The sequence below is a fragment of the Manacus candei genome, unplaced genomic scaffold (assembly GCF_025592945.1).
Source record: "Manacus candei isolate 608988 ecotype Guabito, Panama unplaced genomic scaffold, ASM2559294v1 h1tg000003l, whole genome shotgun sequence".
Taxonomy (NCBI): domain Eukaryota; kingdom Metazoa; phylum Chordata; class Aves; order Passeriformes; family Pipridae; genus Manacus; species Manacus candei.
The window spans coordinates 10,288,784-10,302,546 of record NW_026138051.1 but is presented as its reverse complement, the minus strand read 5'-3'; the positions used below and the strand labels follow the sequence as shown (position 1 = coordinate 10,302,546).

At 45.8% G+C, this 13,763-nt stretch overlaps 1 protein-coding gene across 5 annotated transcripts in view; it reads left to right on the top strand.

The window, feature by feature from the left end:
* Positions 1-3,000: 3,000 nt before the first annotated feature.
* Positions 3,001-13,763, top strand: part of LOC127469986 (protein FAM162B-like) — a 59,500-nt gene continuing 48,737 nt past the window's right edge. For 2 of the 5 annotated variants that reach the window (XR_007904140.1, XM_051785018.1), the window contains exons 1-3: positions 3,002-3,306; positions 5,148-5,253; positions 6,100-6,208. Coding sequence is in view for 4 of the 5 variants with exons in the window: in XM_051785018.1 (XP_051640978.1) it covers positions 3,126-3,306; positions 5,148-5,253; positions 6,100-6,208 (396 nt within the window). In the remaining variant the exon portion in view is untranslated. The other 3 variants (XM_051785032.1, XM_051785008.1, XM_051785014.1) reach the window with 3 other exon arrangements.

Genomic DNA, 13,763 nt, shown 5'->3' with positions numbered 1-13,763 from the left:
TATAAAGTCAGTCAGAAGCCAGAGCAATGGAGTTTTACAGCAAACAATTGAGTTTATATTGCAGCCTCTCAGTTCCAGTTCTGCAAAGGTTTTCGAGTACAATTAGGAACTGGTTGCTAGTCTTGCTCTGGAGTCAGCTGCAAGAGTTCGCGGTGGCAGAAGGGGTGTGAAGAGGATGCAGAACCAGGATGGAGTCCTGTGTGGTTTTCTGTTTAGTTTTAAATCTTCAGTGTTGGCACCAGTGTGCAACAAGCATTGCAGCTACATATCACTCGCACACAGAAAACAGAAATGTCACAAATCTGCACCACCACCACAGCAGCAGCAGACCATCCTCTGCTCTGTCTGAGCTACTCTGTGCCTGTGTAACTCAAAACCCTTCAGATCTGTGCTCTCCCCTTGCAGGAAGGGTCAGAGGAAGCCTGGGGGATGTCTGTACAGCTAGTCAGTGTTGTCTATACTGTCCAGGGCTTGCTGAGGAGCTGGGGTCCTGCTCTCCTCCTGGCAGAAGGATATGAAAGGCAGAGGAGATGGTGCTTTAAACCCAGTTTCGCTAACTCTGCATCTTTGAACAAGTTGTTACTGCTATCCAGCAAACTCCCTATCCGTGAGCTTAAAGGTTATGAAATACTGACATTGCACTCTGGTCATGAATCACTGATGGCTATCAAGAGATGGCTTGGTGTGGGGAGTGTCTGGAAGAGCCTCCTGGGGATGTTTTGTAACCTAGACAGGGGGGATGTGCATGCACTGGGCTAAGCACAAAACTTCTCTAAAGAGGACTAAGTCCATCAGGCTGTACACAAGGCTACCTTGGTCCAAGAGAATTCTGCATCTCTGTGCTAATTAGGAGGGGATTTAAGGTGCTCTGGGCCAGAGAGAGATCCACATTCTACATGGGAAAGGAATTCCTAACTTGGAGGTGTCTATAGCTTTCATACACTGCAGTAAAACTCACCCTGGCAATAAGCATTCAGGGTGCCAGAAAAACAGGTAAAATTCAGGAACAAGTAACTGCCTTTGTGGTTTCATGAGGATCTCTGTGTCTTTGCACTTCCAAATGCTGGCATAATAAATCCTGAAGTGCCTTTTTGCTCACAGCAGACATGATTAATACAGCTGTTAGCTGGTGTGTCTGCTAGAAGAAACAATTGGCAACCCCTGGGTGAATAAGCACCAGAGGCCTGAAAAACCCACAATTCTCTCCACTTTTGAGAAACTAAGACATAAAAAAAAAATGTTCTTGTTTTCCTCTTCAAATCCATAATCAGACATGACGTAAAGAGACAGTCACTTCTGCAATAAGTAAGTATTTTGGAGAGTGCCTGTTAAAGTGAAAATGCTCTAATGTTCTGCACAGCTGGAGCCCCTGTGGGGTGCAACATAAGCACCATGGCAGCATGTCCCATCCGCTGCCCTACAGCCCCTTCTGCCCGCTCATCTTGGGGACTGAGGGATGTCCAGATGTACAATATCCCTTTTCCACTTAGTAGCTCTTCTGCAAGGTGAGGAGGGGGGCTGTGGGGATGCTCAGGGGTGCTGAACCCTGTAAACTTCAGGCTATAAATGCATCTTTCCTCCTCCTCGCATCCATTTTCCCCCAGGAAAACCCTGAGCAGGACACAAATATCCTCCATGATTTCAACAGTTTTCCCTTCTGCTTCTTCCAGCATAATCACATCCACTGATTTCTGCTTGTTTACAGCTTTTGTTTGCAGCTGGAAGCTCAAACCACTATTTATTTTCTGTATGGGTTCCTAATCTGGAAATGGATCTAATTTGCTTTACCAAATTACAAGTGAATTAAGCTAAACAAAATGTGTTATATCTGGATACATTGTGGAGCTTTCATAACAGAGGAAAAACCATGTTTTTCATTGCTGTGAGTTTCTTCTTTCCTCAGCATCAATAAGTTTGTGTTCTCAAAAAATATAAAATGTCTCTATAAATGGTAGAGTTTTTCCTTGGGGCCAGGAGCTGAGGAGCTGGAACTGCATCTGTTTCACATCTTTCATCCTCTCAGCCCTTAAAGAGTATCCTTGCTAACATCCCAACAGTTCCTCCCCTTGCTCTTAGACACACTTTGATTATCTGCAATATTGCATTTGATAGTATTACTAAATAGTTCTTAAAAATTTACCTTTTGGCAACTGCTTCTTCCCTTTCAAATGGATTTTTTTTCCCTACCTGTAAATCAGCTTTAGAGCATTGTATATCTAATGAGAGCAAATACCCAACTGCTCTGAGCGAGACAAATATTTTGCATTTCCATTTCCTGACCCATCAGCGAGAATTTTGTGCAAAATGCAGTAGAAATGTCAGAGTGATAAAATAGCATTGGTTTTGGTTCATTCCCAGGTTAGAACAGCTGATGTTATGGAAAACATCCAGTGCTATCCAGACCTTGTGGAGGGCAAATACTTTATAGGTACTGCTAGATTTCAATGACAATTTTACTGACTGACGAGTACTACAACACCTGAGGTTTTAGTTACAATTTCTTAGTTTACTCTTTTAAACCTGAAATATATGTGAAATATATTTCTTTGCTAGGAGTTTGCAGTTTAGATGCTAGATGGGCTCCCCATAATGCATTTATGGACACAAACACCAGGTTTAGTTTCCTGCCACTAAACCACATTTGTTCTGAGATGGGGTAAACACTGTTCCTCTTCAGAAAGTCTGTTTAAAGCAACTGATTTGCAAGATTATTTTTTTAGCTGAGAACAATTAAGAACTCTAAAAGCTTAACCAGCTGTGATAATTAACAGTCACTAAGCCCATCTTTGGGGAAATACAGCACGCTATTTTAGTCCTTCCACAGTAAGGACTGAGAAAATAATGTAAATGAGCACGCTTTCCTGAGCAGCTCCTTGGGATGTAGAGCCCGGGGCAGAGTCTGGGCTGGGCGTGAGCTGCCACAGAGGTGATTTCTGCTCGCCTATCTCCGAAGGTGTGTCATTTTAGTAAACACAGGTGATAAATTTAACTTTGTCATCGTGACATAAGCAAAGCCTGTTGTCTGTCAGGGTGGAAGTGCACGCTACTCCCTTCTTACAGGGGGGGATAGTTTTGCATTAATAACTCCTAGAGGCAGCCTCCTGGGCTCCTGCCGGGCCCCCTGCATGGCCAGGCTGCTGGGGCCGTGGTGGTCCAGTGCTGCCCGGGGCAGGATGCTGGGGAGGCCGGGGGGGCACAGCCCTGGGCTGTGGCCCCGGGTGGCTCGGCCGGTCCTGTGCCCCGCCAGGGCTGTCGGCAACAAAGCGAGGGACGCTCAGCACGTGGCTCTGCGGGCGGCTGATCCAGGTGGGTGAAAAGCCTTTGGTCACTGTTTCCTGCTGCAGCATGGAGGGAGAGGGTATTTGCAGGAAAGGGTGAGAAAATGACCCTCATTCTCGACTGTGGCTGAACTACCGCAGGGCTGCATCTCCTGGGGTTACAGGAGCTCCCGGGACATTGAGCACACTCAGAGCTCTGACCAGCACAGTGCACAGGGATAAATTTTTTGCATTAAATAGTCCTTCTCCTATGGTAGCAAATACAAACCGATGCTTCATGTCAGGGAACATGTTAGTTAAAACAGATAAACAAATATTCGTCCTCCTACCCAGCTGCCCGGTTTCCAGAGCAGGACCAGTGCAAGTCCCTGGGTGTCCAGGGCTGGTGCAAGTGGCAGACTTGCACCTTCATGATCCCTGCTGAGTTGTAGCCACACCTGTGTGTGCTTGTGCCAGACAGTGCCCTGGATTAGGTGGCAGAGAGCAGACATTGGCCGCTCCCAGATGGACAAGCTTCCTGGCATAGAGATGGTTTCTCTTTTTAACCTGTACCACCACGTCCTTGGCTGTGCCTTTGTAGACTCTTGCCCTATCAAGGCTGGGCTGCATGGGGCTGTCTGTACTCCCATGGGATGGCTGAGGGTCTCCTGCATGGGGCATTACCCTTGTCTTCCTTGTGATGAAGCCTGTCCTTTTAGCAATCCAACATACTGCTTGCTGCAGATCTGACTCTGGCACTTGCTGGTCTCACTGGCACTCTGTAAGACAAATAGGAGAAGCAGGAGATTAAATTTACCCGGAGGTCTGGGAGCCAAGATTTACAACTGGGATTTTCCAGCCATTCACAAAGTCCTGGCATCCATGAGCAGGTCTGGAGCCAAGGCACTTAATGTAATTTTACCATCTCAACACAGGCAGGAAGAGATGCTCCCCATGTCCTGTTCTGTAGTGATAGTGATTTTCTTTCAGCCAATCCAGCAACAAGCAGGGAGTGCAGAACACTGAAACCAGGGACATCTTCATGTCCATCCTTTCTGCATGCTCTGAGCATTTCTCAACCCAAGTCCCACATTTGCAAGCACAGGGCACTGTAGCATAGCATCTTGGGTGCACCTACCCGGGTGTAGGTACTGGGTGAGCAGTCTCAGCTACCTTGTAAAGACCACTTGTGCAAGCGTACAATGCAAAAGGCAGGATTTGAGATAGCCATTGCTATTTTTGCAGGGTCTCCCTGCTGCTGTCCTTGTTGTGGCCTGTCATTGGGCTTGTTTCCATCAAGAGAAGCCAGAGTCCTTTTCTCATTGTGCTGTGGGTGACAACATGCTAATGGCATCACCGTGGTAGCCTGATGGGGTGTAATGTATCATCATTAGAGTACAGTAATGTGTTACCCAGCTTGCATGAGAATGACTGCCAGCCTCCCACCAGGCTGCATTTTAGCAGACTTCATCTCTCCATCGTTGATTTTAGGAGGAGAAGCTGTTTTGGAGTTACTTGTGCTGCCGACAGTTTGCTCAACTCACTAGTTGGGCCATTTAAAAGCAAGATGCTAGCAGGGTGAGAGGATGCTGTGGGGCTGAGGTTCCCTAAGCCTGCATCCTTTACCCTCTCAATCAGGAAGTTTAGGAGAGATTTTTACTTTAAGACCTACCAAAACTAAAGAAAAAAAAGGTCAAATGAAATAAGCTGCAAATGTAACAAAGCTCACACCATCTGCTGAGTCTTTTTGACTTTAGAAAGTGCATTTGACTCTCAGAGAATAGAAAAGTGTAATTTTGAACCTTCAATCCTTTTCCCCCTGTAACAACAGCTTTTTCCCTCTTCCCTTCTTGAAGCTTGACTTGTTTTCTTTTATAAAATCTTTTATAGGTAAAGAAGCTTTCAGAAATGACAGAAGGCCTACAAATTTTGATAAAAAGGTGTTGGTATGGGCAGGACGCTTTAAAAAGGAGGAGGACATTCCCAAGCACATATCGTAAGTGGATCAGTCAGAATGATACTTTTGTCTGTGAACACACAGATTGACACCCCACTCTGCATTACCCAGAGTTGTGCTCACGTGGTGAGAGTTAGTGCTCCCCCATGCTGATGGGGATTGCTGTTACTGGTGTCCAAATTGTAGCCCCAATTGTAATTCTTGGGAACGTGAGCTTTTTGCCATTATAGGTGAAGTAAATTGGATTCATTTGTTTTAGATATCATACATTTCAGACTAAGTTGTAGTGTCTTTTACAAGACAAGTGGCTTTGTAACTCACAAGTTGCTACGGTAAGATATCCACTTTGGATTTTGCATGCTTTGCTAGGTTTTATTGATTAGCAATATTGCTGCATAAATTTTAATAATAAATTGGGGCTACACACAGCTTTGGTGACAGGCATCTACAATGAGTTCCTCATGTCTGGCCTGTGGTTTCACCTTCTTGTTAAGGTATTTTGTTAAAGAATTGTCACTCAGTTTTGGAGTCCTAAGCTTCTGACTTGTGACATCCCGGGGGCTCTTCCACCCATCCTTCCTCTCTCAGGTGTAAGCACTCTCATATGCAATAAAAGAAGACAGGAGAGCAGGATTTGTTATTCCTGTTCTTACGGATGGCTATTGGAAGTAGCAATACCCCACTTGTGTGGGAGGGTGGCTAAACCTTTTCCCCATAGGCTATTTTTTTCAGTCCTCCTCTAAGCAGCTGCAAAAAGAGAAGGCAGAAACCCCTTGCACATTGACAGACAGTTGCTGTAAGACTTGAGGATTCATTACTCAGCTCCCCATGATCTCATTTCACACACGCTGCTGCAGGATGGAAACTCTGCTCTGTCCTCGGCAGGTCTGATGTCCTCGACACAGCAAGGAACGTTGTCAGGATAAAGGTTTGCTACATCATGATTGCACTGACTGTGCTGGGCTGTTTGACCATGGTCATCACAGGCAAAGAAGTGAGTATTGTTTCTGGGTGAACTGATTTGCTTAATGTATGGTCTATGTACGCTTTTTGTAAATAAGCCCCTGGGTGACAGATTATAAGTACACATAAGCAATATTTGCACAGGACCTGTGTCTCTCCTCTAGGGGAGAGATTGCCATGGGGAAGCACAATTTGCTGATTAACATGTTCCTTCTGACCCACTTTGTCATAAACCTGTTCAGTGCAACACTCTGTGTTACAGTACCTCAGCAAGAGGCCAGTCCAAAGGTGATGGAGCAGTTCAGACAGTGCCAATGGTACCTGGTCCTGCCCTGCATCCATCAACCATGAGGCTTTTGTGGTCCTGCCTGCCTAGCCTGCATGTCACCATGGCCACCAAGAGCTGTGACACTTCTTTCCATCCCACTTCTGGGGAAGGAGGGTCTCCAGTTTGACTTGCATGTCCCAGTGCACCTGTAAACAACTTACAGTGTAACTCTCCTGCTAATCAGAGCTGCAAATGCTGAAAATGTGGTATAACAAGGAAACACATTAACTTCTGTTACTGCAAAATATCAAAAAGGACAGTGGGGTGTCAAGGGAAGTGGTGCAAATGTGGGGAAATGTAGTGGTGGCAACTATGTGCATGCAATGATTTTCGCCAATTCTTTTCAAGGCTGCAAAAAAGGATCAGACGCTGCTGAGGGTGAACATAGAAAAGAAGGCCAAATGGAGGGCTGAAGCAGAGAAAGATCAGGAGGCAGCTGTTGGGAAGCCACAATGATTTGGAACAGATTTATTTTAACAGCAGGAGATAAGTGATTTGCACATGTGGCATATGGACCTGTCTTCATTTAACTCTTTAGAGATTTTTCACTGAAATTCTCTCAAGGCAAAGACTTTACTTCCCAGAAGCTGCTCCATATGAACTGGGAAACCTCTATGGAAACTCCAACAGCTGCTTTTTGTGGTCTCTGGTCTTTGGCACAAGGTTCAGCTGAAATATAAAACTGCCTTCTGAGCTGGAAAGTGTGGGAAGGACAAATTCAGGACTCCCCATCTCTGGATCAACTTTTCATGGTGCTGCTGGTGCTCAGCATTGCTGTGGGGTCATCTCCTTGCAGGAAGGATGTGGCCCTACATCAGGGATCATCCTGTTCTGTGCAACACCTCCAGGGCAAACAGCCTTGGCCAGAGAGAACCAGGGCAGGGGGAAAAGCAGTCTGAAATACGTTTTGCAACCTCAGAGAGGTCAATTATCTCTATCTCTCAATTACCTTTGAGCCTGCTGCCATCACTGTCCCCTTTCCCTTCTGCCAGCCCCTCCTGGGATGCCATGGTCAGAGGACAGGGATGACATGGGCATGAAGAGGGGCTGGGAATATGGAAGAGTGTGAACAGATCCTGATGACTGATTTGGGCCAAAAGGGGCTTTGGGCCAGAGGAGATGGTGGTGGTGTGGAGTGGTTGCTGTGGGGCAGCCCAAGGAACCCACGCCTCATGCAGGGAGCCAGTCTGGAGGCACTTCTTGTCCTGTAGCACCTCACTGGTTTTCCTTTTTCGTCTTCTGCTTTTAGTCATTGTCATGAAAGTTGTCTAGCACTTGCTCAGCTGTGATTTTAGTCCGGAGTAATTGTTAATACATGGTTTGCTAAAATTGGATTCTTTTTAATCATCGTAGTTCATTAACTCATAATAAAACAGCTGTCCAATTACATCTAAAACAAAAGCATCCCTTCACAGCTTCATTAAGAGCGTCACCAAACTCTCTGGAATGATGTTTAACAGATGGGAGAAATCCTAATGAAATAGTGAAAGTTACATATTCACAAAGTGACTTGACTTCAAGACAGGCCCCAGTTCACACCTGTGGGTGCTGATGTTCTGAGCCCCCTCATGACATTCATAACCCCTCGAGACCTGTAACACTGGCTGGTAGAGCTGGGTGTGCTGCATGGTGTCCCAAGGGACACAGCGTGACAAAACCCAGCCACTGCACCCTGGCTGCAAGAGGAGATGCTGTAACCACAGCTCAGCCTTTGTGCAGTGTCCTGAGCATCACACTGAACCCTGGCCTTCCCAAGGTTTATTACTTGGACCAGTCACACTTGCGCTCCAGGGGAGTCTGGAAGCTCCTGCTCAGGTCTCTGAAGTTTATTGTGTCAAAAATCATGTCCACTTATTGCTGGAGTGCCACTGCATGAACAACCTGCTGGCAAAGATGGGCTGGGGCACCAGCAGGAGGGCAGCAGTTGTTGGGCTCTGGGACTCCGTCTGCTGTGCCTGTGGCCATTGTGCAGCTTTTTCCCTCTGATGCCTCTTAGGAGCATTTATCTCCATGCTGCACACCCATTTAGAGTGAGGGGGATGTTAGCTCTGTCACACACACAGCTCCATGTTTGCAGTCCTTGTTTCCAAATCACAGCCCCATGCAGTACAGTTCACCAAGAGTGATGTCTGTCCCTGTAGTATTCCTCATGAAGCACATCTCAGGGAAGTGAAAATAATGGTCTAGGACAAGCACAGACTGAAAAAGCCTCTGCTGAGAAGGCATTTTTGCTTCACAGGTAATATGGACTCTTTCATTTTACATGACCTGGTTTTCTTGGCTAGTGCAATAAACCGCATGAATTACCTCAAAGTTAGTGTTCATTTGGGGATAACCTAAAAGAGCTCTGCTCAGTCTCTTAGATGATTGTTTTTTTCATTCTTAAATGGCTTTTCTGTGCCCTTTTTCAGAAGGCACGTGTGGCACTTATAGGAACCATTTTGATGCTTGTAAACAAATCCACATCCATGTTCTGAGCTGCCCTGACTTAAGCGGGAAAGAAGACGATCATAGCCATATCTAAAGAACAAGAAAATTAATTGTGACTTGCTCCTCTCTGCTCTGCACTCCCCCCTGTCTGGGAGTAAACCCTGCTTCAGGTGTGAGCTATTATCAAATCCTCTTAAACAGCCGCAGTCTCTGTCGACAGTGCATAAAGCTGCTGCATTACACATCATCATTAAGAAAAAGGGAAAATCAATTCTTCCTCCCTGAGCCACTGGTAATGCACCACTTATGAGCCATCAGATGACCCAGGTGCTTCTGGACTCTCACAAAGAGCTATGACTATTATGTAGCAAAAAAATCTTTATCAGTCCTGGCTACATGATTATTCATGTTAATATCATAATATTCCCCAGAAAATCAATTGGACTGATTGCTGGCTTGTACTCAGTCAGTGGTGGGGGCTGCTGGTTTAGCACATCCTCAGCTGGAGTCATCCCTTTATGGAGATGCCTCTCCAGCACTGGGACTTATCACTGCTTGTTAAAATCTGTTTCCATCTGTGTCTGTGAAGTCCTTTGACTCTTCTCTTGAAAAGCCTCTAATTAACACAGACTCCTGAAGGTATAATTGGCTGATCCTCATCACCTTACAGTTGTGAGTTTCTTTATTTCTCCTCCCATCTATATTGCTTCAGTGTCACACCTGATCCCCCAGGCATTTAAAAAGGGGATGGGAGTGGTTAGGAGTTATTCTTCCCTTTTTAATAACATGCTTTGCATTTTCCCAACCTGGCCCTGAGGACAGTGTGAGGTGCTGGCTCCTTCCTAAGGCAGGGGATGGAGTAGAGAGTGTGCCAGTTTGCTGTGGTGCTCAGAGAGACCAAGGGTGAGTCCTTTCTACTCTCCCCTCCTCATTTGCTTCTCTGGGCTGGGAGCAAAGGATGCTTTCTCCCTTGCAGGATTTTTGCCTTTTTAGTGAACTCTTGTATGGCAATGGTTAACAATATGCTAGTGGTTGATGCCATGGAGATTTGTGTTACAATAACAGTTGTTGGGGAAGTTTTTCCCTAGTAGCTGGAGTTGATCTAATTCTGCTTCCATTAAAATTGGTGTTGAAGTTCCTCCCGGCTGTGGATTAAAGTTATCATCAACTGTTTTTTGAAGTTTCAGTGATTTCCAGAGACTCAGCTATCCCAGGGAGCCCCACTGCTGCAGGACAGAGCTGAGTGCACTGAGCTTTCTCCTCCAATGTGATGAGATCAAACTTATATGGGAGGCTCTTCATCATGAGCATCCCAGTGTGCCAGAGAAAAGGTGTGAGATGGGAAAGTTTGAGCTCAGGAGATCTCAGTCCCTTCCTTATTCATTTTCCCTCTCTTTTTGACCTGCTCAGGGGATTTCTAGTGACACTTGATTTCTTTCTGTCTATCTACTATGCACAGCTCTTCTCCTGGGATGCAGCAAGACTGATGTGTTGCTACACTTGTGAAGGATTTTTTCCCTGGACAGAGATGAAATCTTGCCATTCATAAGGACCTAATTTTAAAGACGTCCTGTTCTTTCAGTGTTAGTCTCCCACCAAGCTGAGAAACTGCTGCTTATTTTAAGTCTGAATGCACCCAGCTTCAGCTTCCAGGCATTGAACATTGTCTTCAATATGGAATATAAAATATCCCATCTCAGCTCTTTCCTGTCTGTAGCTAGTCATCCCTCAGCTGTTTGCAGTTGGATTGCTGCTATGTTCAAAAGACCTGAGTTTCTAACCATTGCTTGGTGGGTTTCACTGCCTTACTGGCCAGTTTTTAGTGCTTTTATTCCTGTATCAAGTGATTTACTACATTAGTAGCCTCTTCATAAACAATCCAAATAGATTTTTTGTTTGTTTGTTTTAGCACAGAATCGATAATCTAGTACTCTTGCAGAAAGAAAGGATGTAAAAGCTTTCCAGACTTTACTGGCTGCCCTGGAAAATGAAAAAGCACAATGGCTATGTATCAGAAGTGATTTTTCCTCTGTCTGTGCCCAAGGCACCAGTACCTGCAACATGGCCAGCTAGTGCCTGTAAATCTGCTTTTTTTCCTGGGACTGCCAAGGGTCCGATCAAAAGAGTTTCAAGGCTGAAGATCTCTGGGTGAGATGCAATGATAGTTTAGATCTGCAAAAGGGCCTGCTGCCTCTTACCACAAAGATATTTCCACCTCAGAGCAGCATTGTGCTTTCTCCCTTGCTCAGCATCATTGCAGCAAGTGCTGGCTGCTGCTGGTCCACAGGGACTGGAGTCCTCATGACCATCATGATTTCAGAGATGGCTTAAACACCACTATCCTGTTTGGATTTGGCATGAAGTCATCTTAGCCTAGCAGAAAAACAAGGCCAATGTTCAATAATTTAAATTAATGAATGGATCATTTATTAATACATTGAGGTAACATTAGAGCAATTTTCCACAGTTAAGTAGTTTGATGGTCATTAGTGCTGTATGATGCAAAACCTCTGTGACAGTCACATGATGAGTAAGTAGCTCCTGAAATACTCTGAAAGGACCTGAGTATTTAATTTCTCTGCTCTGTGAAGGATCTGGACACAAACTTCAACACTGCATTAGTCTAGCTGGCTCCACACCTTCTCTGGGCATGTGACAGCTTTCTGTGTGGAAATCTAAACCTGGCACCTGACTCCTCCTCTGCAGCACTGTGTTCCTCAGTGAAGAGACCAAAACCTTGAACTATTTGGGCAGAGACTGCTGTTTGCTGGATGTGAGAGGGCTTACCACAGGGAGGAAATCAGTCTGGAAAAGGGTTTCATAGGAAAGAGTTGGGCTCACCTATGTCTTATGTATGTTCTGCAGCATGAGCGGAGTTATCAGAAACCACTGGTGAAACTAGAACAGCAAATGGAGGAATTTTCATGCTGGTCTGTAATAACCATCTCACAGAGGACATATCGTCCTGAGAAGTTTCTAAATGAAATGGGAACCAAAATAGCCCAATGAATTACAGTTATTCCGAATGATTCGTTTTTCTCTTTAGGCAGAATATGTGAATGCAAACATAGCTCACATGGAGCACTATGAATTGCACCCCCTTACACTGAACTCCTCGTTCCTCACAAGCAATTTTATCATTGTCAAAGCATTGTCCCGCAACAAATTTCTACCAGCAGGGCTATAATCTGTACCAAGGACATCCATTAGGGCTGTAAAGACTTCATTAAAGCAATGCTGCTTCAGGGGGAGTGGAACAATCAATGGTTTCAGATTGTACTAAGGGGCTAGAGAAAACCTTGAAAGGCAGGCAGTTAAATATCCCAGCATCTCAGTGCTCTAAGCCCCAGGAGAGGGCAATTTTACTTGACAAGCAAACATTAATGCAAAGTAACAATACAACTACTGCCTGTTGCTCTCTCCCACTCATTTCTTTTTTCTTCTCCTGGGAGGCCTCGTGTGGGTGGCACAGGGGTTGCTGTGGCACAGGGGTTGCTGTGAGCTGGGGTCTCTTGGGCACTCATTGCTCTGACACGAGCCCATGCACGGGCAGTGGGATGTTGTGGGGCTGCCAAGTGCACAGTGAAACTGCAGAAATGGGCAAGGAGCTGCCTGTGCAGCTGCAGTATCCAGTGTGCCAACTTCTACAGCCTCTCTGTAGCTGTTTCTGTTTAGAGTTGGAGGGCTTTTTAATCCAGTTGCCTCTTGTTGCCTTTGCTGAATGCACCATGAGGGATTTTGAGTTTATTTCAGGTGAAGCCTGGGTGTCTGTGCTCTTCCATGGGTGACAGCTGGATGTTCCTCCTGCTGCTGGGAGGACACAGGTGTCCTGCCAAGGTGGGCTCTGGGAACCACGGAGGAAACTGCACAGGGTGAGGAGCAGAGCCAGCCACTGCTCAGATGGCACTTTGCATATAGCTCCCCAAAGGCAGCTGATTCCCTTCCAGTGTCCTTTGCTCCGGGCCAAACTCTGACCTGGCCCCTGGGTACTCTGCAGCAGATGATGCCATCCTCCCAAAAGCCAGGCTGTGAGAGCCCAGCTGCTCTGGGGGTCCCAGGGCAGCATCAGCTCAGCCTGTACAGGTGAGATCTGCAGTCCCATGACCTGGGGCTTTCACCTGCCCATGGAGTGACAGGGCTGGGAACAGAGGGTTTGGCTATGGGGATAGTGGAGTGGTGCATCTGCTCTGCTGTCACATCCTTCCTCTGCTCAACCCACCAGCAGAGGCAGTCTCTGTGGTTCATCACCCTCCAGACTTCCCACAACACATGGGGTCTGCAATGTTCATCAGGTGGGACACTGGCCTTCTAAAAAGAAGTTCTTAATGTATAGGAACTACCTAGGGCTGCTCTTCTTTGGGAAAAACTAGGACAGAGCAACTTGAGCCCAAATATCTTGTTTTGCTTCAATTAGCCAGAGAGAAATAATAATAATATTAATTAAAAACAACAACAACAAAAAAAACCTGGCAAAAGTGTGGCGGCACATGAGCCTGAGTCACCCATCTCCAGATCCACTTTCTGTGTGCAAAGCTGTGCACCAGCCTGGAAAATGATTTGCAATATCCCTCAAGGTTTTTTTTTCCTTTACACATATATTTACATAAAGGAAAGTAAAATCTCAGCAGCCTACCTTTATCTCAAAAGTAGGTTTCCCTTGAGACAGAGTGAAATAGTGTGGCTGTCTCATCCAAAGGGGGAATGATGCAAATTTTGCTTTCAGCCCTGTGGAAAAAAGCTGTAAGTTTTGCACTGGGAAGAGGCAGCACAGACTACTTTCTTATTGCTGCAGGGGGATCTAACCCCTGCCTTCCTCAGCAGCTCCCAA